The following is a 27,078-nucleotide window of genomic DNA, read 5'->3' on the forward strand; positions in this document are numbered from 1 at the left end:
ATCCTGATATGTTTTTATATTCGTCCCCATGTCTTAATTGTAATCTGTTAGAAATGGCTTAATTTGGAAATGACTGTGTTTTTAACTTCCTCTTTTTCATCTTATTTCTTGTCTGCTTCTCAGTGCCTCTCATGAGCAAGTCACAGGTACGCAAGATCCTTCCAGAATGTCTCTACAAACCAAGTTACCTGGTCAGTGGACTGAAACTTGAACGTTATCAAGGACTCCAGTTTGTAAGTTTCCTTCTTCAGCTCAAGAATTTTTTCAGCTATTTATTTAAGCTTGTGTTAAGTGATGGCTTTACTCCCAGGAAAATATATGTGGTTGCATGTATATGCAGTGATGATGGATAACAAAATGTGTTATTACTGTACTGCACTTTGTGTGTGGGGAGCATATACCAAACTGTATACAGTTTTAGAAAATGTAATTGGATGTAAGCTCACAGAGACTACCTCTGTTTTGTTCTTCTCTTCCTCCAAGAATAAGAATAAGACTTCCTGCTCTAGACAAGGCACAGTTTCTTATTTTGCATATTTGATTTGCAACTAGTCAATCATTAGTGCTAGTGCCATCCTTCATTTTTTTACAATAACTGGAATCATCTCTTACTTCAATCATTTACTGATAACTTTTGCTACAAACCTGATCTTAATACCGATTCACTTTGAATCTGTATCACAAATTAGAACATCTGTATAAAATTTTTAAATGGCAGTGCAAAGTTAAATGCATTTACTCTCAAGTCCCATTAACCACTTTCCTATCGTCTAGTCTTAGCAAGGCAGCAGACAAATTAAGTCAACACTTATATAAATCCTACTGAGTCAATGGACTTCTTAGCAGAAATGCTGTTGTTTAGTATAGCAAGTGACAACTAAAGTAGACCCATTAAATTAGTGGAGATTTGGGGAGTCAACTCTGTAGGTTCCATTGAATCATTGGACCTACTCTAGTTGTAACTTACTGCACTAAGCAACAGGATATAAGCCATTATATTTGGGACTAGCAATAGGATATTCACCAGTGCATTTAATTGGGCTTTGTCCCATGTAGCATGTGTGGGATTACAGCCTGCTTTTCTATATCATACTGCAGAAACGTGTAAGAAAAGGCAACTGCTTTTGAGAGGTTAAATCCTGTTGTTTTTAATTTTTAGCAGGTTACATATAACAACTTTGAAATATTATTATGTTTATGATTAATCAGTAAATAGTGTAAAAATAAATCTTGGACGAGCTTATTGATTTGGGGAGGGGTGTTTTTTTTTTTAACAAACTGTGTAGCAGTCTTTGGAAAAAGTTCGAATGCCCACAGTCATATGAACTAATCCTGAAGGTTGGTAGTGATGAGATTTTTTTTTGCATAAACCTTTTTCCCTCTCTTTTCAGGTTCATTTGTCCTATGTATATCCCAATGACTACACTCGCCTGAGTTATATGGATTCGTATAACAAGTGTTTTTACCAAGAAAGTAGCGTTTACCTGGACAGGTAAAATAATCCTTTTCAGTATCTTAACTGTGTGGTTTTGTGATTGTATAGCAGGGACTTCATTTTATGAAATGGGAACTGAATCTGAGTTCTCACTTCCTTTGGTCTAAATAATGGATCACCCAAATATCTTAGATGCCTCCCATGCTGCTTAGGGGTACCCAGTGTGGTCTAGTGGATAGAGTGACAGACTAGGACTCTGGAGAGCAGAGTTCAGATCTCTGCTGGGCCTTGTAAACTTATGGAGTGGACTGGTAAAACTACTCCTTAAACATCTTGCTTACCTCAAGTGAGGTAAATCAGAATTGATTTACAGGGTTGCTATAAGTCAGTTCCGATTTGGTGGCATATAACTAATTAACTAGGCTGCCTATTTTAATGAGAGTGCATGATACCAGAGATGAAAGGGGCATGCATTAGAATATCTGTGTTGTTCCATTATCTGAGGTGGGGGAAGTGCTTATCCTAGCATTACAGGGTGACCATCCATTTGGACCACAAGGGAGCAGTGATAAATGATAGAGCCCTTTTGAAACTGGAGAAGTAAAGAAGTCAGAATTGACTTGACAGCACAAAATTATTATAAATACAAGAATCAGAAGTGGCATACTGTATTAGGGTTAAAGGCCAGTTTGTATAGCCAGCAAAAATGAAGTGGCATAGCATCTTGGATGATCCTGGTTTCAAATTACAGGCAGAGCAGATAAAATTCACTGCGCACTAAAAACAAGCTTGGGGGGGGGAGAGTTACAGCCCTGCTTTCTCTGCCAAGTTGTTTTTCTAAATACAGCTATTTTTCCCCTGGGGGAAACATAAACATACAGTCTGTTACAAGGAGAGTCTTTTCTCCTTGCTTCTGTTGAACAGATGTCAGGTTGAGCAAGAAGTTCAGCACTGGGAAATTCAGCACTAGGAAGTGCCACTTTTCCTTTTTAATTCCTACAGATTTGGATTTTCCAAGTACATGCAAATGGACCAGCCAGAGGGCAGAAACTTAAATTATGAGGAAACCATAAAACTGCCAGGTATGTATCCTTATGACAGATGTGGAAAGATGATGGCACACACTCCTTTCATTTTACAAGTGACAAATAAGCAGTAGGCAAGAATTAAAAACACTGTAATGGACGAAGTAAGAGGAGGTGGTTTATTAACTGAGCCGAAACACTTTTAATCAGAATAAGAAATTAGCTAATTGGGGGAAACGCTTTATGGAGAGATGTCTCTCCCTTTTATACATCAGAAGATTTCAAGGTGCCTCTATGTTTTTTTCCCTACAAGACAGACAGCGACTTGTTAGATACATTAGTTTACATTGGAGAACAACTCAGAGAGAAGGGATGTCATACTCAGGTCCCACCAATCTGTCAATATACACAGCTATAACAAGTAAATTGGTAGCCCATACAGCCACTTGTCTCACACAAGAAATATGGACCCTTCAGCTTTGGTTTCTTTTCCAGACTTAATGTCCTTTTAAATTTTTTTGCATTTCAAAAAGTCTTCAATTGCAGCCATTTTTTCTACACACGTCTATAAAAATTGTGATCAGTTTTTCCTAGTGTAAATGTACGTTTATACTTTTATTTATTAATTATGTTAAGTTTTTGCAATTTTATGGGCTCTTTCTGTTCCATAAATTATATCCTATGTAGAAGGAGGACTGGCCTCCTCAGACAGATACAGTACTTAGAAGTGTTTCCTTTGTCTCAGCATTGTACCCTTTGTCATGGCTATAATGAAAATTGCTGTTTGAAACACATTAGAACTCATCTTTCTGAGAAGCCCTTATAAGCTGTAGATTTAGCAGCCCAAAAATAGGCCACTGTGCATAGCTTCTTTGCAATCTTTGTTTTTTCAAGGGGGTTAATGGATGCTTTGGAGCCCCCTACTTCCTAATCAATTTCCACTGATTGATCAGTTCCTATACCCACCCACATTCCCATCGTATTACTACTTCTCTGTTGGCAGCACACTGGAACTGAGGAAAGTCCATTGGGGCACACCAAGACTTGTGTGATGGAAAGGTAGCATTTACACCAAAAGCAATTCACTTTTAGAGGATTCCAAAAGACATTCTGAACTGATGCAAGACCTCATCCGCGTCAGTGTTCACAGATGACAATTTACGCAACCCCAGTTACAGGTCAGCAAGCTGTCTTTAGGCAGGCTTGCTTTCAAAATGTGGACCAAATTAATTTCTTCTTCGTCCTGAGGTTGATGAGAGGGATTCCCCTCTTACCAGAAAACTAACCATGATGAGGTAACCACCATTGCCTAATAGTGGATATAAAACAATTTTCAGAAAAGAATATTGTCCTTAATCCAGAGTTTTGTATTGCTTCTCAAGGAAAGCGTATGATCACAACATGCAGTAATGTTTATATCATATTGCTCCAATTCCTTTCAAAGCTATTGACCTGTTTGCAACATAGGGAGAAGTAGGTCTTTGAGGAAGGACTTCTACAGAAATGAAGGTGGATTGAGGTGGGGAAGTTATATACTGTAACTCCTAGCATGCTTCAGAATGTAAAAGAGTAACAAAGCAAAAGAGAAGTTATTGTCTGTAATCTTTTTAGGTGATGAAGAGGAACATTTTGATGATGCTCAGTATGCAGATCCAGAAATAGAAGACACAGTTCCTCCACTAAATGCTACCAGACTAAGGATTGAAAGAGGTCCTCTCCAGGCTGCAGAAAATATGAATGCTTATGATTATTCTCTGCAAAAGCATCGAAATCTCTTGTCTGTTCCTGGAAAAGATATAAAGAGCAAAGAAGCTAACAGACAGAAAATGACTTCAGTTAGTCAGAGTAAAACGAATCCAGAAGCAAATTCACCAAAGAAGAAGCCACCTTTGAAAGGGAGAGTGAAAGAAAACTCAAGAAACTCTCCTCCTTACGACAGGAGTCTCCGTGAGTTACCAGCTACAAAGAGGAAAGCAGAGAATGAGGTCTTGCACGCTAGGAAAAGGTTTGAAATGGCTGGGGAACAAAATCCCATCAGACACAGAGACTCAACTGGAGGGATCTCTCAGGAAACCAGTCCGCCTGAATTAGACTTCAATACAAAGAGAAACAAGAACCCATCATTGAATACAAAAAAAACAAGAAGGCAATCTGAAGCACTTGATGACAGAGCCAGAAAAGCAACCCTCCCGGAAAATCCCATTCATGAAGACCAGTGGTTTAACCAAGTGGATTCATATATTGCCCGACATAAGGCAGCAGATGCTGCAAATGTCATTTTGGGAAGGGTTGATCTGGGTTCCCAGCAGCCTGTTGGGACTGATTCTGCTCAGCCAACAGTGCAAGAGGAAGAGGAGGATGAAGAACAGGTGACGGTAGTAGAAGAAGAGGCAGGCGAAGAGGAAGAGGATTTTGGCTACATGCCTGTATTTGACCAGTTAGTGAACTGGGAGCAGACCTTCAATGTAAGTCACTTGGACTTCCATCTGCTGCGAACAGACTGGATTGACCTGAATTGCAACACTTCAGGAAATCTGCTCTTGAGTGAGAAGGAAGCCTTAAAGATCACTCAAACATTCCTTAAAAAACTCAACCAGAAGAATAAAGGGTAAGATGGAAGGTGTCTTGCGGTTCCTTGAGGTTTGCTCGGGATAGTAACTGTAGCACAGAACATATGATGGGATGAAAATGTGGGTTCTAGATGAGTAGCCAGAAACACCCAGACTTCAATAGGAAATTAAGAACGGATTGGTTTTCTTTCTTACCTGTGAAGTTTGAACATATTTTCCATTAGTCTTGGGTAGCTACAAATACAGGGTTTGAATCCTCATTTCCATTTTCCCTGTAACCTTATTGTTTTGGCATTTCCACTTCTCAGCCGTGGTCATTGTCACACATGCAAACCTGGAGCCATACAAACTAATCTGCACATCCTTATTCCCTGCATCCGGAGAGCCACAAGCCACTGGAGGGGGCTATAGGCAGTTCAAGCCAGGATGCAGAGCTTTAGCTGCTTGTGACAAGATCTTTCAGCATCGGACAATCCAGAGGAATGTGGAAAGTTTGTGATGGTGGAAAAGAAACGAAAGGGGGTATCTGTGCTCCAGTTTTAATTCCAATTCAGCACCCTTATGATAATTCTTGGGACTAGGCTTGGCCTTCTCTATGATCAGCACTTTTGCCAATCCAGAAACAATTCATTTGTCCAATCACCCTCCCTCCCACGCACATCACAGGAACGTTAGGCATTCCTTCCCAGGAGAAGTCGGAGATGCCTTTACTTTTTATGGAACTTATCATTTTTGCAGGGGAAGAGGTGGTAAGTGGGCATATATGGGAAAACGCTGGCATAGTGTAGGCGTTTGGAGCATCTGACTGCTATTTTACAACACAAACAGAAGTTAACAAGGCAAAGGATAAAGTGTGGATCTTGAAAGATTTCTGTGGCTCTAGCCTGAAAAAGTGTGCTAATTCAGACACAGCTTATGTTTCTAATGTGCAAACTTGTTACTATCAATTGCAGCCGGTTCCAGCTGCAGCGCATCTTGAACATAGAGAGGCGGAAGGACTACCTAAGGGGCAGCCGTTACCTGCTGGAGCTGGAGCTGTTGGAGTGGGGAAAGCATCCTGTCCGTTTCTCAGAATACATCTTTGCCCGGGGGTGGCATGGTTCTGGCAGCAACGAGGAGCAGTGGATGATGAAGGAGCTAGCGTGGGGACGCAGACGTCACTTGATGGCCAACAGGGATGAGCCAGTCCTGTGCTGGCCATCAGGTTTTTCTTGGAATCACCGTGCTGTTGTCCACTTCATTGTGCCAGGTAGGCAGGCAAGTGGAGGGGGAAAATTTTTTTTGATCAATAATTTGTGTATGCTTGGTGCAAAGAAAAAATTATTTTTTTAACATTCACATATAGCCCTTAACACTTTTCATGTACAAATATAGCCCTTAGCACTTTTCGGTGCATTACCTGATACTGAAACCTACTCAATTTCCTTCTGAAATGGTTTCTTCTACTAAAGATTGTATCTCTCTCTCTATGAGCCTGCTCGGGCATTGAGATCATCAGGAGAGGACTTTCTCTCAGTCCCACCACCGTCACAGGCACACTTGATGGGGATACGGGAGAGGGCCTTCTCTGTCAAGTTGGGGTAAAATATTTTAAATAAATTAATAAAGATGCAGCTGAAATTTGGACAATCAACACTGGAATTTAAGTCTGTCTTCAATTCCCTCTGAGCAATCTGTTTCACTGTTTTCTTTCATAAATTTCTTTGCATTCTGTCTTGTAGCACGATAGAGGTCCATTTGCATCTTTAGAAGCTGGGATACCACCAGTCAAATATTCAATTATTTTAAAATGTAAATGTAGTCATCTGCATTATATGGAGTAAGACTAGACATTGATCTAGCATCTTACTGGAGATACCATCCATGAAGACAAAATCATTTAAGGTGTGTGCTGTATCCGAGATCTAGTACAGCTCCTCTTGTATCCTAGCTTAAATAGAATTCTGGAAGTGGGAGAGTTTCTTGCCTATTCGGTAAGTTGAATCATTCTCAAAACCAGGTTTGTTTTGATCTTGTTCCTCCCTTCATCTTTTTGTCATCAGTGAAAAACCAAGCACGTTGGGTGATTCAGTTCATTTCTGACATGGAAGAGCTGTATAAGCTTACAAAGGACCCCTATTTCAATGTCATCATCACAGATTACAGCAGTGATGACATGGACATAGAAAAGGCTCTGAAAAGATCCAGTTTGCACAGGTAAGAATATGTTTCTTGCAAGAAGCACATCTACACACTAGTGGATGGATCATGATATACACAGTATATAAGGAGTCATAACTGAAGCAATAAGGAAAGTTATGACTGAAGCAGTCATAACTGTCTATATTGGATAAACTGTTAATAATGGACTATGGGACTATTATGCACAACCTTCTCCCCACCTCCTACTCCTTCTAAAGTCAAATTCTTTTTGCTGAATTTAACTACTGTTAGAAATTGCTAGCCTGGGCTTAATTCAGTAAGTGAAGCCATAAGAACACATGTAAGGATTTACCACTGGTCTGATTTGTGGCTCAGCAGAGTGGTGGGGATGAGATATGGCAGGTGCTACCTTCAGGCAGGTGTGCAGCTGACAGGAGCTCTTGTGTAACCAACCGGCCTCTGGAAGCTGCTGGAAAGCTCCCAAGCCAATGAGGAGTAGCAAGGCAGGCACAGTCAAAATGGACCTGAGAGCAGTTGTTTTCTCTGTGGTCTGCTTGGTGGTTACAAAAGCAGGCACTCTCATAATGGAGCAGCCATCTCAGGCTGGCAGTCGGAGACACCATCTGCCTCTGTTGTTGGGTCAGCATGGGAATGGGTCCAGGGGTCAAAGAAGAAGACCAGCAGAGCTGGCGACTTCCCCCTAGTATTTTCTCTGGAGCACTATTAATTCCAGTTAGAACTAACTAGGTTCCAGCTTAACTTTAGATCTGTTAAAATATAGGTTTTTTGTTTTGAAATAAACAGAAATCATTGTCATCTCTAATGGAAGTTGATGTAGACTTGGAGTCAGGAAATGAAACAATGGAGGAAACCACTTCTGATAGTTTAGCAGTTGCACACTTCCAATACACTTTCCTTCAGGAACTAAGTATATTTTTGTCTTTTTTCCCATGGCACACATTGTCATGTGGCTTTTGTGCTTCCAAGGCTTACACAAAGCTATTGAAATATTTTCCAGAATCCTAATGGGTTTTGCATACATTTTGCATATCTTGCTGTGGTTCGTTGATGAGATACTGCATCATGTCCCAGTTGGATGCTTCATTATGCTCCCAGTTGCAGAACTGAGATGCACCCCAATACCTCATTGATTAGCCACAATTAACCCCACTAAAATACACAAACCTTATATTACGTATTAATAAGATTATAGCCATTCCGTATACTCCAGTTTTCCAGAATAAATATTCTCCTCCTTTATTGAGCACTTTCTCTTTACAGTTTGATTTACAATGTGATATTCCTATTGTTTCTCAGATGGAAAAATGGAATTGAGCAATAAATGATTTGTTTAAATCATACAGTGACATACTGTATCAGAAATCAGGCAGTGGATCCATTTCTTTGTCCACAGGATTTCCTTGGATCTCAACTACTTTGGTTCCATTTTATACATTTAATATAGCCCTGTGCTTGATGATAACTGCCAAGTGGGGGGGTTGTTTTATTAGTAAAAACATAATCCAGTTTTTGTCTGACTACTCTTCAGGTACCAATACTTGCGACTGACAGGCAATTTTGAGCGCTCGGCAGGACTGCAAGCTGGGATAGATCTAGTGAAGGTGAGTGATGATAGCTTGGAGGTTCTCAGATGCAGAAAGTGAGATGGTATGATGAAAATTGGTGGTGGGAAGGTATAACAATTTAGTGAACCTTTCCTCAAAGAAGGCAGATCACATGACCAGAATCTGAAAAAGCTGCTTGCATTTGACCTAGAAGACAGAAAATGGATTCAGCTGAAAGGGACACTGAGAAATGTGTAAATCCTTTTCATATATCTAGACAAAGATTGAAAAGTAGAAAATAGTTCTGAGGAGAGAAGAGGAATGGGGAACCTACAAGGCAGTACATTTGGGATAAAGTTCCAGCTTCAGGAATGATTTAGTAATGAAAAAAAACTTGTCTATAAATTTAGCAGTATCTGTTCTCCTGTGAGCTTTCATAAAAATATTGGGAAACTATCTGCTCAAAGGAAAGAAGAAGACCGAAGACTGTAGTCTTTCATTGACCAAACGTGGAAGATTCTTTAGTGGACCATCTCAAATATTTCAGAAGAAGACCCAGCAGGCATCAATATTATCAGGGGGTTTATATATATGGGGTTTTACAGCAGGGAATATTGCTTTAATGGCTCATTATGTCCCTTTGAGTGTTATGAGTCTCTCTTCAGTTCTTTCTTTCATGGGTGTGTCTATTAATCTTTCCACTCATGCAAGCATGCTCCCCTGAAATATGATGAACTGTGGGGATGAGAGTCTGATATCTCTGTGGCTCTGCTTACAGGATTCACACAGCATCATTTTCCTGTGTGATCTACACATCCGATTCCCCGTAGAGATCATTGACTCAATTCGGAAGCACTGTGTTGAAGGGAAAATGGCCTTTGCACCCATGGTAATGAGGCTGAACTGTGGTGCATCCCCAGAGCAGCCTGACGGTGAGGAGTTTGGGGCGGATGGAGGAGTAATTCTTTTCACTCATTATCAATGTAGCATTGAATGGTCTTAATAAAACTTCTGTTCTGACTCAAAGATGTGCAGACTTCAGGCTTATGGGCTTGAGTTCTTTAAATTAGAATTCCAGAATCAACAAGCAGATGCCTTTGGAAAGAGGAACAACTCTTAGAATTATTCTGATCCCAGATATTCATTTTCGGGACAGAATTGAATGAAGCTCATGGGCCTTCCATACAATAATCTCCTTTTTGTTATCCATTTCAGCTGCCTGATGAATCATTTTGTTGTAATTACAGTTGAGCAAAAGGGATCAAAAATACTTCCCTGTATACCAAATGTCACCTGCAGATTCCCTGCAGATCAAGAGCCACCCGTAGTCTAGCTTTACAGAGATGGTTGAAATGATATTATTTGATTCTGGCATGCCTAAAAAAATTAATTGAGAGACGTACAACTCCTGTTCACAGATACAGCATGGTAAATAGTGAGAGCACCAGCTGTCCTTTCTTGTCCCTACAGTTTATGGGGTGACATTGGAGCAGTCACTTTTTCAATATAACCTCTGTCTCTAGAACTGACAATACAGCATATGCTACCTTGATATATTTCGTGGTAGTGCAGTAAATACATTCATGGGGAATACGAAAAACATAGTTTTAATTTTATGAAATATTTATGTCACATTTTAGTGTCATGTGTCTTTTTTTCTCTTTCATATCTGGGTTAGACAATTTGGATTAATTTACCCTTCACCTGCCACATTGCACTCACAAAGGGCTGGCTTTCATAGGCACTGGAAGTCCACAGTTATATTTCCGATGCATGGACCAATAGTTATGCATTCCCGCTGTCTAGAACAAGATAAAAGGTCCAACACAGGAAAGGTGTTGGCAAGAAAAACACATCTGGATTTTATTCATAAAGTTTCAACTGCATATGTCCATGTTATCTGTATCTGAAATCTTTGCTGCTAAATATTGAGACAATGCATTTGTGGAATACGATGGATGATGCAACATAGAAAACACAGGGGGAAATTTTGTGGCATCATTATATTGGATCCCAGTGAAGAGCAATTGTATCTCATTAGATAAATTTTAATACCTTATATATGATAGATTACAAAATAAATTACAGAGTAGACTATTTGTCTAGATGGGCAGGGTATAAATCTAAATAAATAAATAAATAAATAAATAAATAAATAAATAAATAAATAAATAAATAAATAAAGTATAGGCCAGTTTTATGCTGTCCCAGTTTCTTGCTGTTAATGATACTACTGGGGGGGCATGGGGGGTTGGGGCTGAGATTGGGACTGGGTTTCATTTGGTATTGTTTCTATGAATTAGCCTGTTAACATAGTGGTCTGAGAACTGTCTGAATGAGGGAGATAAGGAGAGGAAGAAAGAGAGAATGTAGATGTGACTGATACTGTTGCATTTTACCTTGTAGGCTACTGGGAGGTGAATGGCTTTGGTCTCCTGGGTATATACAAGTCTGATCTGGTTCGTATTGGAGGGATGAACACTAAAGAGTTCCGGGAAAAATGGGGAGGAGAGGACTGGGAACTCCTGGACAGGTCTGTATGGTTGCACCAGATATCTCTGTAAACAGGCTCAGTAGCCCATTCATTTTTATTACAGTGGGGTCTCTACTTAAGAACGTCCCTACTTAAGAACAATCCAACTTAAGAACAGCTCCATTTGCTAAATTTTGCTTCTACTTGAGAACAGAAATCCAAGATAAGAACAGGAAAAAAAAACCTTTCCTGCTCTTTTTTTAACCTTAGGTCATCTTAGGTTAAAAAAAAAAAATCTCCCCCTAGTGGCAGAGTACGTATTAACCAGCTTTGCATTAGTTCCTATGGGAACTAATGCTTCAATGTACGAACGCAACTCTACATAACAAAAAAACTGCCAGAACGATTAATTGGTTTTCAGTCCATTCCTATGGGAAATTTTGCTTCAACTTAAGAACGTTTCAACTTAAGAACACCATTCTAAAACGGATTAAGTTCTTAAGTAGAGGTTCCACTGTAGTTTCTATGGACGGAAAAGAGCAGATACGGATTAAATGATTTTCAATGCATTCCTATGGGAAATGCAGATTCAACATAAGAACTTTTCAACTTGAGAACCACCTTCCAATATGGATTAAGTTCTTAAGTAGAGACCCCACTGTACTACATTTTGATTACTCCAAGCCCTTCTGGGGGGGACAGCTTTTCAATCACCAGAATTCCCTTTTAAGTTTTAGAACAGTGGCACAGAAGCATTGTTCTGAATCCCTAAATTCCATGGGAAACAGTTGGGGATGATGCTGATGAGGTGAGCTACACATTCCTTCCATGCTTGGTCCTGATTTCTGCAGTTAGCATTAATACAGCATGAAATATACTGTTGTTGTCGTTTAGTCTTTAAGTCGTGCCTGACTCTTCGTGAAATATTCTGTAGGTGACTAGAATTATATTGTGATTGTTCTCTTTCCTGTCCACTGATTCTCTATTTTGGCGGGGGGGACGGGATATTTTGAAAAAAACAATCTGTTCTTCTGTAGCCTCTTTCATTTCCAGGACAGTCATAGTCACGTGGAGGTGGTGTTTCTGTCCTGTAATGGCTCATAATGGAAGGAAACTAGATCAAAAGTTTGAGATGCAAAAATATAAAACCAACAAAATTCTCAAGTATAATTCCCTCCCCCTTAAACATTTTAAAGTGTAACTCCCTTGGGAGAGAAGGATCTAACCAACAGCCCCTGGGGTGAAATTTGAAACCTACACTCATAACTTGCATTTATATCCTGTATTCTGCAACTCATTCTTAAGGATCACACCTGGCATGGACATTTGCCATGACTTTTGAGAGTTTTCTGTTTCTCCCTACACTATCCACAATATATCGGTACCCAGTGGGATGAAGACTGATATGGATCAAAATCTACCAATTTTATTATTTTACTTTCTTGTGGTCTAATAAAGGTATTGCCTGCTCTTGCTTTTATATTCTGTAAAGACAACACTGCTTTATTTATTTATTTTCCTTCCATCTTTTTCCTGTAAATGAGCATGTTGCCTCTGAATGTTGCCAGCACAGGACAGAAAGCAAAAAAGATGCCTTAATTTTAAACTGAAAGGGGGAGGCAGAAGATTATACTAGAATCAATGTCTGATTTACATTTAAATTATAGGCATTGGAACTACAGGTATCACTTGCAAGAAAAGGCCTGATGACTGCTTGATCCCAGGATTTGGATCAACCCCTATCATTAACCACCAAAGGCATGAGATTTTGGGGAGTGGCAACTTTCCCAACACACCAGCTCTCTGACAGGAGAAATTATATATATAAACCTGGGTGGGCAGTTGTGGCCCCCCAGATATTTTTGACAACAGCTCTCGTGATCCTCCACTCTTAGCTATGTACTGACTAGAGCTGCTAGAAGCTGCGATCCTATAATATCTGGGGAGCCACAATTAGTCATTCCTGATATAAAGCCTCTCTCAACATCTCAGCCTTCTGAAAGCAAGTTTAGGATTTTGTTTGTTGAAATCTCTTCCCTTTCCTCCCTCTTCTTTCACAGAATCATGCAGGCTGGCCTGGAGGTAGACCGTCTGTCTCTCAGGAATTTCTTCCACCACTTTCACTCCAGGCGGGGTATGTGGAACCGTCATCAGCTGAAGATATGATAGGTGTCTGCAGTTCAGATCCCGCCATGCACTTTACCAAGGTCTCTCATCAAGTGTACACTCTCCTGTAGAAATCGGAGCATGAGTTCAGATGATCACAGATGTTTGTGTTCAATAAGAAAAGCGGTCAAACCATGGAACACAGACCCTTCCTTTAGAGATGGAGGCAGAATCAGGGAGAAAACAACCCTACCTCTTCTACCCACTTCCAAAAGTATGGACAAAACAGCATCACCAGCACAATGTAAGAGTGCTTTTGAGAAGTATAAATTTTATCATGAATTTCTTTCCCCAGCCCAAACCCCACAAAGTCTCCTTTTTATAGTTTTTCTACTCAACTGAAATGTTTTCCATGGCTGGTTGTGTCCTTGAAGGATAGCTCTTCAACCAACATAAGGCAGAATATTGCAGTGAATGGGTACAAATGAAAATGTTCCAGAACTGGAGTACATAGAACACTGTGTTTGCAGGAGAATTATACCCACTCTGGGTTATTTTTAATGATACGTCTTCTTCTTTCTGAAGATACTTGAACAAAAGGGCGTATTCTGAATTTCATGCCTTTGGACCAAAGTCCATTAGTTCTCCAGTACGGGCTGCATTGGTATGCCTGTACACATCCTCAACTAGGACTCCCTGAGGAGCAAATGGGTTCCTCTTGTTGTTTGAAGCTCAACTCAGGTACAGCAAAAGGAACGTGGGCCTTTACCAAAACTGTTGTGCCTTTCCTTTGTAACTGCCAGCATCTTCCTTGGATTAATCAACATCCCATTTCATTGAATCATGGTTAAATAGACTTGAAACCAAGCTCGGACTTGAGTACATGGTTGGCACAAATTGATCCTGACAATCATTGGAATGTGGCTTAGAGAACAAAGAGAATCAGAAATATGGACATGAGACCAAACCTTTCTTTCTTGAAACTGATGTGTAGCCCTGCATTTGAGAGATTCAAACACCAAGCAGTCTTAGACAGGTAGAGTAAAATGTCGATACCATAGAATTCAAAGCTTTTATATGCTTTTTCCTATTTATTGTACAGTTTCAGTGTTGGTTGGTTTGCATTCTTATTTTAATGTGTTGTAAACCACCCTAAGGAAAAAGTCATTTTGAAGGGCACGATATCATTTTTTGTACAATAATTAATTTATGATTTATTATTCTCTGGTAATTGATTGTGCATGAAGAATAGGCATCCTTGTGTCTTTGAAGCATACAGAGGGGATTGAAGTTTTAGAAGGACCAGAAAGGATACTTTCTTCATATGAGCTGACGTGAAATTTGGGCATGACACACTCAGGAAATATATAAGGAAAATAAACTATGGATCTGCACCAGATCCTTGCCTAATATAGATATAGATTTGTGTATAGTTGAGGAGTTGTGAGTATGACAGAGTATGTGTAAATGAGAGAGAGAGAGAGAGTAAGAGAGTTTACCCATAGGTTTGCATTTTTGCCTTAAGACAAACTGTGGGATATTTTATGTTACTCAAGAATCAGCCTCTGCCACACTGCTCCATCATCCAATTATGATCTTGGATGATAACTCCAAATCCTTCCACTTGTAGATCTTGAAGACTCATATACTGTGCACTTAGTGACAAGATGCAGCCCAGAGGAACCAGCAATGTGTTATATGGGAATCTGGTCCCCAGCTATGTGAGGGAGGAAGACATATTTGAGCTCAATTTATCCATGCTCTGGAAAATGCTAGTATCTTAGCTGGGAGACAGCACTATATTTAGCCATCACGATATGAAGTTACTTGGTATAAGTTCAGAATTTCCAGGAAATCATCTATAATTGAAATATAATGAAATAAGGTGGGGGGGCATGTGGCCATTACAAAATACAAATGCAAGAATAGGCAATATCTTTATTAGTGGCCTTTAAAGGTATTGGCGTTCTGTGTCTAGTTGCGCTGGCCACGTGATCACGGAAACTGTCTACGGACAAACGCTGGCTCTATGGCTTGGAAACAGGGATGAGCACCCTAGAGTCAGACACAACTGGACTAAATGTCAAGGGGAACTTTACCTAAAGGTATCACCTGTTCTTGCAACTGAAATCCAGTTTTCCTACAAGGAACCTTGACATTAGTTGCTTAGAGAAAACAAGGTTTTTTTGACAATCAATCCTGGGTTGATTATCCATCTCTCTTCATCCATTTAGGTAAGTATAAACTATAAAGCAGTTTTGCAAAACACTGTTAAAGAAATAAACTGACAGCCATTTGTAGAAAAGTGCTGGGTTAATACTTGAGGCAAAGAAAACATTTGGGCATTAAGGCCAGTTTGAAAGGCTGCATCATAGTGGAACAAGCTACTTATGCACTCCAGAATCATGCAATCAAAAATGTAGGTCAGTGTAACTAAAATGCTTCAGACTAGGGAATCACAGACCAAAGGATGATAGAATTGTAGAGTTCGAAATTATTCCAAGGGGATTTGAATCCAACTCCCTGGTGAAGCAGGAAATCCACAGCTAAAATGCCCTAACAGATGGTCATTCAACCACTGTTTCACAACCTCCAAAGAAAGAGTATCTTCCACCATCTGAGATAGTCCATTCTGTTGTTAAATAGCTCTTACTGTCACAAAGGTCTTCCTAATGTTTAGTCAAAATCTGCTTTCTTGTAATCTGGAACCATCGTTTCAGGCCCTATGCTTTGCAGCCATAAAAAACATGCTTGGTTCAAACTCCATATAACAGTTGTTCAAATGTTTTAAAATACTATCATACCTTTCAGCCTTCTGTCCTTATTTTTTTAAAGCCTTCTCTTTACCATGATTAACATACACACCTCCTTCAAATGATCTTTAGGGCTTGATTTCCTAACCTTTATCATCTTGCTTACCCTCTGGACATTTTCCAGCTTGTCAAGGTCTTTCTTAAACTGTGGTGGCCATAACTGAGCACAGTTTTCTAACTGAGGTCTGACCAAACTGGAATAAAGGGCTATTATTAGTTCCCCTTGCATCCTAATACTGCATTTTTTTTTGCAGCTCCATTATATTCATTACTCATGTTTAGCTTGTTGTCTACTAAGATCAGTAGTTCATTTTTCACATATAATGTTGTCAAACCAGCTATAACCCATTCTGTATTTGTGCATGTGATTTTTCCTGCCTAGATGCAGAACTTTACATTTTTCCCTGTTGAAACTCATTTTGTATTTTTGGCCCAGTACCCTTACTGGTTACTACCCAGTAGTGCCCTCCACCAAGTTACTACTGGCATTGATATAGCTGGGTCAAGCTTATATCTGTCAATATTATTACATAAAATTGTTATATGAGAGGGTGACCATATGGTTTGATAAAAACAGATAAGGTGAGCTCTTTGCCCTCCCCTGGCCACCCCAGAATTTGTGCATTTTTAACATATAGAGCCTTTTCTACATCCACTGGTGCACACTGCACATGTATAACTATAGGAAAGCAAGCTGGCAGCAACAGCCGATTCATTTGCTATTTCCTCTCAAAGGAAAATCAGGCACTGTTCATATCAAATTATTTTATCTAAATATCCATCTGTCTAAAGTTGGCCACTGACTGGCATACATTCTAAAACAGCCAGAACTCCTGATTTTCACTTCCAAAATCTAATCTGCGTGCTTATATTTTACAACCACAGGTAGACATGTTTAATAGTATATCAAATCCCCTGCAGATTGTGGTATCATATTCCAGGGTATTCTGGATATGAAGTACTCAGAAGTGGTTCCTGATTCCAGTGGCACTGCAGGGCCATGAAGCTTGTCCATATATAGTCTCCTCTGCATATATAGGCTTCGTGGCCCTATATACGCAGGAACTGAACTTCCCAACAAACTTTTGTCTCACAGATGCAAGTACAGTGTCAGCTTTCTCTAAGATAGTGCAATAAATAAGCCATTAGAGACAGGCATGAAATACTTCTTGCTCCTTTGTCCTAAGTCATTGGCTTTCCCCCACCCACCACACCTAGCAGCTCCACTCATCAGCTAGCATGTACTGCTCCATCCTTCACTGTTTGTTTTATGACCTTCAAGTCCAGGCAGGAGCCTGGACTTCCCTGCTCTGCCTCCTGCAGATAGCAGGTGAGGCAGGGATTCCTGCAGTGCTATCTTTGAGTGGCCAGCTGCTGGAGGAGGCAGAGAAGGGAAGTCCGGGCTCCTGCTCAGACTGGAATATTGCGCAACAGGGAGGGACAGAGCAGCACTGCCAGATAGGGAGTAGAGGGGAGTGGAGTGGGGTAAAATAACACATATCTACACTATGCTGCTGTGTAGATAAGCCAAAATTTAAAAGCAAGGCAAAGTGTGTTCCTTATTAATTCAGGACTACTGTTTGATTTAATTATTTGCAAGCCTAATTGGTTTAATAGTTTGATGTAATCCACGAGTTCTAATATAGCCTATCAAACACTGCGGGTGGGAACCAGGGTTGGTTTCTCATTTCCAGTCAAGGGCAGAGGCAGAAGTGAAGGAGGTTGCTGAAAGAATCTGTCACCCATATATACTGTTGTTTGAAGTATCTCTCTTTCGTTGCAGTTAACTATTTAAAATGTTGTTTGGTGTTTTTAAGTTCTGAATTGCACCTCTGAAATGCGTGCCTTAAAAAGGACCCTCATATTTTCCTTTCTTGCAAGAGGAAACAGAAGAATCTACGTCATATTATGAATACAGATTTCTTACTGAAATTTTGTCTTGTGACTTTTTGTCGATCTGTCTAACATTCTCTAACAATAAAAACTTAGAACTTGCCTTTTCCTTTACTGTCAAATAACAGGCATAAATTTATATAAAATATGTTGCCTGATTCCTAGTTATGCAGACTGGGCAGAATAAAAGAGGAAAATATTTGTGTGCTTTAATATTCCCCTCCATCAAATAATGTGCTAGATTTAATATTCCCCTCCATCAAATAATGTGCTAGTGAAAGTCCGTCTCCCCCCCCCCGCCAGGGATGGCTCTATCCAGCACAGATATTTACAGTGCACATAGGTAATTCACCTGGATGGATTTCAAGGACCAGTCACCACTCAACCTATTTATTTATTTAAGCATTTATAGCCCACCTTATCACAGGATCTCAGGGCAGATTACAAAACTGTTAAAAGAACAATTTTAAAAAATAAGATAGTTTAAAATCAAACAGCAAAAATTTAAAACATTCACACATTTGTAGAAACATTTAAAATGTCACTTTCTCTCTTCTCTTGATGGCTGGGTTCTCCTGGAAAGTCCAAGGAAAGTGACACACAAGAAAAGTTAACTTTTTTTCAGCAGCACTGACCATTCATTCAAGCCTTGCCCTTAGCGAGGCAAAAATCTCTTTCTGCAGCAATCCTTGGTCTGTATTTATTTTTGCCAGTGCTCTTTGAAGAGACCAGTCATTGAGGAAAATTGCCTTGGCTTTAAAGATGGGAGGACTTCACACACAAAGGAGACTATATCCATACTGTTAATCGACACTGGTACTGAGGCAGTGCTGCAGTTTTGCCAATTGTGTTGCGATTGGAATTTAAAACATTGAACTGCAATGCTCAGAGTGTGAACTTGTTCTAAGACTCTCACTAACTATTCCCCTGCATTGAGTTGGATTCATGAACCCAGGAACACACCTTCAGATAAAATATACTTTTTAATAAATAAAGAGAAATCAAATAATATTTGAAATATGCAGGAGAAAGTCCAGTTCTAAGCAGGATAACAATATTGCAAGCCCTTTTACAATAATGGACAAAAGGACAAAGAGCTGTCTTGAAAAAATAAACGTGTTTCCAGAATGTTGAACTACTTACAGAGAGAAGGTTAACTTGAACAGCCTTCAAATGCACACGATTATGAACAATATTATGATTTAAACTAGCAAATGTTTCAAATGTAATATAGCACCAGATATGTGCTGGTGGTTACTCTGATCTGATCATTATATGAACATAAATATCAAAACTAACCAAAAGATATAGTACAATTAAGAATCATATTACATATGGTAGCCATTTGAACTTATGGGTACTGATTCCCATGGTCTGTGCATGTGGCATTGCCTCTCCTGCTGAACATCACATGGGACCTTTGCCTAGCAGGGGAATCCCAGATATATTGTGTGAGCACCTTAGCAAGAGGCAGACTCTGTCTGCCCTGGAGTCTGCGTACCACCACTGATCCCTGGCTCATGGCAAGAGGGTTGTTCATGTGGTACGGCAGTGGGCAGCCTTTCTGCTGAGGGGCTCCCTTGGAGGTGAACCTAACCATGCTGGCAATGGGTGAGGCTGAAGCCTACACGGACTGCTAGGAAACAGGTTCTGCCAGAGGCCCAAACGAATTCCTCTAAGCCTGTTTTTTTGAATTAGGTCAAAGGCACATGCAGCCAAAGGACCATGGGTTGCCCACCCCTTGGTATAATGCAGAGCTGAGGAAACTTCTCCCCCCCCCCAGACTACAGCTCTCATAAAACTCCAGGTACTCCAGGAGGCAGACTCCAGGAAGTGAGTTTCTACCTCTGTGATGTAATGTTGCAGTCCTTAGATTTAAGGCAGTTGAGACAGACTTTTCTTTGAACTAAAGCAGGAGTTATGTATCATCCCTAGATGTAACTATATATATTTAAATTTAATAGCTCTCTTATCCAGTAGGGAATCCATGACATGTGTTCTTTTGTGAGTCATTGTACCAAACAAACTACCTCCGAAGGCTAGGTTGTCTGCATAGGAGAGGTGAGCCAAACATAATCAGCAGAAACACCTGGGGTTAGCTAGAGAGGTGCACTGCTATGTTGTGTTGCTTGTTTCCAATCAGAGACATGGGGCAGCCTTTTCTCTGGTTTGGTGAGGGGTCAAGCTCTGTGCTCATGGAAGGCATCATTCAATTCATTATTTTCTTGATTCATAACACATCAGTGCAACCTGGATATGCTTTGAGATTAATTGCTCTAATCTTTGGCTTGACTAGTTGTAGCACGTTTTGTACTTATTTGCAGTTATAATCAAGTTTTGTATTTTCATTTTTTAAACTACTGCCACTTTATAAGGACAGCTTCTGCTACCACTGAAGGATGGTTTTAGATCCTTTAGTATGGCTTCCTTTCCTACTAGCTAGGCAAGACTAAGTTGTATGCAACCTTTGTGCAGAACTACATGTGGATCTCATTGGAGGATGATGGCAAACAACTGTGGGCGGGGAAGAGGAAATTCTCATTAAGTTAAATAAAAGACTGCTTTCTGATGGCAGAAGAGGATTTTCTGACTCTTCAGACCTGCACATTGACTGGAGAACCAGCCCCTGGGGAGTAACTCTCAAGCCTGTAATACACTTTAGCTATAGGACGTTGCCTGCCACACATGGAACATCAGATCTGAGGTCACTAAAATGACAGAAAGGCATCCTGGGTATCCACCACGTCCTCCAGCCTGCAAAGAAAATCAAAAGATTCAGGGAGGTGTTGTATTCTACCTTTTTCCAACAATCCCTGATGAGAAGATGATGAAAAGGAGTGGGAACCTTCAGGGAGGAACTCATTCCCTAGACAGACTTGCCAGGCAAATCCTCCGCTCAGTGTCACAGTGACCTTCCTTGTCCAAAGGCTGTTCCAAAATAATCCCAGTTCTCTATACAGAGCTTAGAAAAGTGATATTTAGGCCATAACCTCCAGATTCCCTAAGCCAACATGGCTGCTAACTATGGATTCTAAACATAGTCCAAAAAAACAAACTTTCCCAAGCTCTGAATCTCTGGTTGTTAGGCATCCTTCAGTCTCGAGAGACTATGGTATTGTGCTGTGTATGGAGGACTTGGAACAGCATCTAGTGTGGCTGAGAAGGCCAATTCGAGAGTGACAATCCCTTTCCGTGTTGCTTCGACACTGTATGTGAAGCTGGAGTGTCCTCTCCAGAGCACGAAGCCTGGGTAAAATAATATGGATGATAGGCTGTTACCCAAGCAGCAAATCCCCCTTCTCCACGTCGCTGAAATAGTCCAATGGAGAGGCAAGAGCCAATACAACTGGTTCCAGCAACATTGCAGGAGTTGGCAGAATGACACGAACAGCCTTCGGGACTCCAGCTCCAGATTTTGCCTCGAGGTTAACTCCTGAAGCCTTTTCCATCAGTGGATATAGCCATAAAGCAGTGGAGGTTTGAAATCGGAGTTTTCCTTCTCCTAGAATCTCTGGTTGTCATCTCTAGATATATGTGATATCTATTATTTTATAAATTTAAAATTGTAATTGCATATGAATTGTCTTCTATACTATTTTAGTATTAATAGGAGCCTACTGGCCAGAGGCGAACGAACGAACGAATGAATGAATGTCTTACTAGTATCTGGTGCTTTGATTTCAGATTTGGCCACATGCAACTAGGCTGGTAGAAGCAGACACTCCACACACCCCACCCCACCCCCACACACCAACTTCTCCATTGCCATCTCATGCTACACAGAGGATTAGGAGAAGTCTGTGCTCTACAGCAGGACATCCTTGAAAATTGGATGGAGACATATTTCCTAAGCAGAACTCCTGCCTTTGTGGCTCCTGGAGACTACCCTATTCCTTGGGATTAAGCCACCCTCACAGTTACAGGAGACCCCACAGTCTGTTTTTATAAAATTGTTTCCTTTCTGCCTCATAGTGAACAAGCCCATTAATATATTGTAGGTCCCTCAACCTCCTGTCTACATTTTTTACAAGCCAAGATTCTTGTGAATATTTGGGGAGAAGGGAATTAAAATCCACTTTTGTTCATTCACTTGCAAATGGGCTTAGTTGTACATTTCTAAATCTGCATGTAATCCATTCTTGAAAGCATTTTGTCAATCTAAAATGTCCTCCAGAGTGACACATTTCAGAAACAATTTTTTTAAGTGCAAGTGAATGTGCAAGAGAGATTAGGACCAAGAGTTAAGCAGCTGGATATCAAGTGAAATAAGATGTATGAGATACCTAATTTGCTCAGGTGGCTGACTGGAGGCACATTTTGAACTAAGACAGGGTCACAGAGAAGTAATAGGGAGAAAAATATCAGCATACCTCCCCCTCCTTATTCTTCCAGGGCTCAGTACAGTCTCCGACCGTAAGGGCTTGGATAGAGGCCTGTCTTCTGCACCCCAAAGGCCGTAATGAAGATGTTGACAATGACTGTGACAAAAACCAGGATTGTGGCAATGTTGTTGAGCAAGTCCAGGCGTTGTTGCTTTGCTACATCATTCAGGTTCAACCGGGCTACGAGGACAGAAGACAAACCAAAGTCAGAAGAAAGGTGAAAAACGTTGAGAGCTAACAGACCACTCTTCTTCTATAATACAGTACAATACTATAAATACATACAGGACCAGAGTGAGAGACGTGTCTTCATCACAAGATACGTATTTATTGTGAGCTAGAACAAAACAGCCATTTCCAGTTTCTAAGAAGGGGAGCAACGAATTTTTACATTAGGAAATTTCATTTAGGGGCTGAACGTAGACTTCTGGAAACACGATTTGACATCTTTAAAGAGTAAACATTATTGATTTGTGGAAGGTGGGTTAGAGTACTGAGTTAACTAGTAGGGATGGGATTTTCAGATTTGTTGGAGTACAAATCCCATAATTCTCCATTCTGGGAGTTCTACCTGACAGACTCCTAAATATGACTCACCTGGTAGAAAAGCCTAACTGGAAGGCTTTGAGGCCCAGCTCCTCCCAAGCTTCCAGTACCTACCCCAGAGCTAGCTGGAAGCTTTCTTTCTGGAAGGGAGCTAAGGCTAGCTAGGCCTCATAACCTAGTTTAGACCTTTCTCCCAGGTGAGCCACATTTAGGAATCTGTCTATTAAGTACAACTCTCAGTATGGTGAATTATGGGATTTGTATTAGAAAACAAAAACAAAAACCCCATTCCTAGTGCCTGTTGTTGTTATATGCCATCAGATCACAATGGACTTCCAGCGACCCTAATACTTTGTTTCCCTGAAAATAAGCCCTAATATGATTTTTCAAGATGCTGGTAATATAAGCCCTCTCCCAAAAATGACCCCCAGTTAAGTAAAACCCCGCCCTCCACCCTTGTGCATCAACCAGAAGAAGATGACAAAACCATATTTGAATAAAAATATATTGTTGTACATGAAAAAAAAATCCCCTGAAAATAAGCCCTAATGCATTTTTGGAGCAAAAATAATTTTTTTGCAGCAAAAAGCAATCCTTCATGGATTGCTGCCTTGTCATGGCGAAGGGGCTTGAGTAATTCAGAGAAGCTATGGGCTATGCCGTGCAGGGACACCTAAGTCATAGTGGAGAGTTCCAACTAAACGCAATCCACCTGGAGTAGGAATTGACAAGCCACTCCAGTATCTTTGCCAAGAATGCCCCATAATCAGAAACAAAAGGCTAAAAAAAAATTAATATAAGACCCTGTCTTATTTTCCAGGAAATACGGTAGGGCTTTTGAGGTAAGTGAGATATTTAAGAAGCATTTTTGCCAGTTTCACACAACCCCGGCAAGTTTCCAAGACTGATGGGAGATTCAAAACCAGGCCTCCTGAGTCTTAGTCTGTCACTTTATCCACTACACACCACACTGGATATCCACAACGCATAGTCTAGAATTGGTAAGATGTAGATTCAGGTCATCACAAAACTATGAGATTTATCAGAGGAATCCTGGCCTAGTCACTATCTCAAGCTAAGCTAGCCAACAGCAAAGTTTGTGGTTTTTTCCAATGGTGATTGAAGTTGCTAAATTTATAGCTCCAGATGCAAATTTAGGATTTTTCACAATTTAACACTGCAGCACATTTTGCTCAAGTGAGAAAGACTGTGGCCTGTGTGATTGCTGCATTTTCTGTCCAGATGCTCAGGGTGGATGATCGACTTTACGGTCCCCGAGCTCCCTCTTTGGGGCGCCTTGTGTTGAAGTCAGACTCGGAATGGCCTGTCCTTGAAGTGGAGGAGACCTTCAATGGCAGCCATTCCAGTAGAAAACTGTCATCTATACAAGAGGGCACATAGCTACCCTTTAAAAGGTGAATTCAGTGGCAAAACCTGCTTTCTTCTTCCTGATTTTAAGCCTGTAAGCCTCTCTTCAAAGTAGCCTGGACTGAAAATCAAACCCAATCCCTCAGATTATCCAGACCCAGTTTTGAAACAGCCTCAAAGATGATGAAAATAAGGTACAAAAAAAATTTAATTTTTTTGATGGCTTTGGTGCTGCATGGGGCAGGGAGCGGGCGGAGCAAAGGCCTGCATTCCTACACAAGGGGCTAGAAGTCAACAGGAGCTGTGCCTGTTGGGGACAGTTCACAATCAGGCCCTATATATAGAAAAGAGATTCTATTGAGGCACGAGGAGCTGCAGCTGTACGTAGTACCCAAGTGCATGACCTTGTCATTCCTTTCAGTGCCAAACACACAAGCCCACAAGCTGAGAAAGACAGGCCTGTGTTTATCATGTCAGGGGCGGACCTGGGTGCAGGCCAGACAGCTCTGGAGAATGTAGGCTTCTGTGCAGAACCAGAGGGGGCAGCCCAGGAATGTATGGCGCCAGTGAAAAAAGAGAACGGCAGACCACCCTAGGGGATTTAAGACATATGGGGGGAGGTCTAGGCTGGATGGTGGAACAGGATACAGTTTGGGGAGGGTGAGCTGGAACACTGAATGAACACATTAACATCTTCTGTGAAGGAGATGTTTTTAGAAGCATTAACATCATGGGGAATTTTGAGCATTAGAAAAATATAGATTATTACTAAGGGGTGGAAACCAAATTCTGGACTGGGTAATATCGTTACTGGATCACCAAAAAAGTTACAAGCAAAGGCAGATTTTCAGGTTCTCCAGAAATCTTCATTTCAGATGGTATAAGATTTGGAGTTAAGAACAACAATAATTGGGCAGGGGCAGCTGTTATGGCCCAGGGTCATCAAGAAGGCCAGTTGGGGTTTGCACATTGCACATGAGATGTGTCAAGCATGCCGGTTGACAGGTTCTCCTTTCTCTGTGAAGACAGAAGCCCTGGCTACAGGGGTCTACCCTGTTCACCTCCATCTGTTCCCTCAAGCAAAGCACACAGGTCTCTGCAAGGGCTTTGAGAGAGAAATGTAAAGCAAAGTAGGAATATTTTATGCCAGCAAGGCAGAAGTCCAGTTGCCATGACTCAACTTCCAGATAACCTCATCTGGATGACTGAGACTCTTCAGAGATACACCCTTGGGAGATATTGCAGAAGCTATTTTGGTCTACTTATTTTACTCACGGGAATTATTTATCCTGGGAGAAAGGTCATACAGTACATCAGCCAGGAACAACTGGGAAGCTGGCCCTGTACAAACCAGCGGTGGTGGGGGGAACAGATGCCAGACTCCAGTTCCCATCAACCCCAGGCATCATGGCACCATCGAAAGATCCACCCATTGGCTATTCCTGGTAGAGAGGCTAAGAGAGTGAGCTGTAGCTAATCTGAATCTGCCTGCGGTTCGGTTCTGATGTGCCCACAAACTTATTCTGTGGCTTCCTGAAAGCAATTGCTGTACCTTTCAGCGACAACTATCCTGTGCCTCATCTACAACATGGGCATGATTATATCATCATCATAGAACTGTAAGGCTGGAAGGGATCCAATGGCTCATTCAGTCCAGTTTCTGTCAAGGAAGCACAGTGAGGAATCAAACTCCCAACCTCTGTCTCCACAGCCAGATATTTATTTATTTATTTTATTTATTTTATTTATATCCCGCCTATCTGGTCTGATTGAGACCACTCTAGGCGGCTTACAAAACATATAAAACAGCATATATAAAAACAATTCTACGTTAAGAAAGGGTTTCAACAATGAAGGCAGAAGGTAAGGAAAGGAAAAAAGGTCAGGAGTTGCTTAAGGGGAAGGCCTGCCGGAACATCAATGTTTTTAGTTGTTTTTTAAAAATACCCAGCGAGGGAGCTGCGCAAATATCAGGAGGTAGATTATTCCAGAGGCGAGGAGCCACTGCCGAGAAGGCCCGATTTCTTGTCTTTTCCTTCCGGGCCTCCCTCGGCGTTAGGCTCCTCAGCCTTACCTCCTGACTCGCGCGAGTGACACGGGTAGTTCTTGGTGGGAGAAGGCAAACTATTGTTAGGCTTCCTGAAATAATTTCTGGCGGGGCAAGGAAAAATGTTTACCTTCTCTGCCAAGGGTTGCATTCCCCCAAGGTTAGCCTGTTAAGGGCTGGAGAGGGTCAGAGCTACCCACTTCTCTCCACACTCTCTCTGACTTGTGAAAAAGAATCCAAAGGGCCTTACCCATAATAATAAGGAGAATCCCAATGGCTGTCTGGAAGAAGAGAGAAATGGTGATGAGAGCTGTCAGGGCTGCGTAATATTGGAAGGATGGCCCTTGTTCCAGTACTGCCTTCAGCTGGGCAGCATTGGCCATGAAGAGGGCCACATCCAGCATGCTCTCAGCCACGCTCTTCTTTGTAGCGTAATGGTTTATGTTGATGATGCTTTCTGTCCTGGAGCCAAGATTAGAGGGCTAGAAGAGGAAGAAGAAAAGAGAGGTATCAAGAATGCAAAATTATTTTCCACTGCAAAATGTGTACTAGATCTTTATGAGGCCAGCTAAAGGTATTGCTAGATGAGACACTTCGACATTTAGGAGAGACGCATAAGAGCGCACAATCTTGCCTGCTTCCATTGTTTAGCCACCCAAAGCAAGAGAAACACGGTACTGCAATCAAGCAACAAAAGAAAACCCGTGTAGTCT

The 27,078-nt window shown here is 41.0% G+C and overlaps 2 protein-coding genes across 2 annotated transcripts in view; one reads left to right on the forward strand and one right to left on the reverse strand.

The window, feature by feature from the left end:
• Positions 1-19,394, forward strand: part of B4GALNT3 (beta-1,4-N-acetyl-galactosaminyltransferase 3) — a 96,903-nt gene extending 77,509 nt beyond the window's left edge. The window contains exons 11-20 of the mRNA XM_072999869.2: positions 124-233; positions 1,392-1,492; positions 2,438-2,517; positions 4,072-5,068; positions 5,984-6,279; positions 7,073-7,226; positions 8,722-8,794; positions 9,516-9,669; positions 11,144-11,270; positions 13,271-19,394. Coding sequence (XP_072855970.2) covers positions 124-233; positions 1,392-1,492; positions 2,438-2,517; positions 4,072-5,068; positions 5,984-6,279; positions 7,073-7,226; positions 8,722-8,794; positions 9,516-9,669; positions 11,144-11,270; positions 13,271-13,376 — 2,198 coding nt within the window. The 3' untranslated portion in view covers positions 13,377-19,394. The remainder of the gene's footprint in view (positions 1-123; positions 234-1,391; positions 1,493-2,437; positions 2,518-4,071; positions 5,069-5,983; positions 6,280-7,072; positions 7,227-8,721; positions 8,795-9,515; positions 9,670-11,143; positions 11,271-13,270) is intronic.
• The window catches only part of NINJ2 (ninjurin 2), a 64,189-nt gene continuing 55,507 nt past the window's right edge, over positions 18,397-27,078 (reverse strand). Inside the window, exons 2-3 of the mRNA XM_078376294.1 lie at positions 26,616-26,847; positions 18,397-22,584 (exon numbers count right to left, since the gene is read on the reverse strand). Coding sequence (XP_078232420.1) covers positions 22,418-22,584; positions 26,616-26,847 — 399 coding nt within the window. The 3' untranslated portion in view covers positions 18,397-22,417. The remainder of the gene's footprint in view (positions 22,585-26,615; positions 26,848-27,078) is intronic.

Source organism: Pogona vitticeps, chromosome 5, assembly GCF_051106095.1.
Source record: "Pogona vitticeps strain Pit_001003342236 chromosome 5, PviZW2.1, whole genome shotgun sequence".
In the NCBI taxonomy this organism is placed as follows: domain Eukaryota; kingdom Metazoa; phylum Chordata; class Lepidosauria; order Squamata; family Agamidae; genus Pogona; species Pogona vitticeps.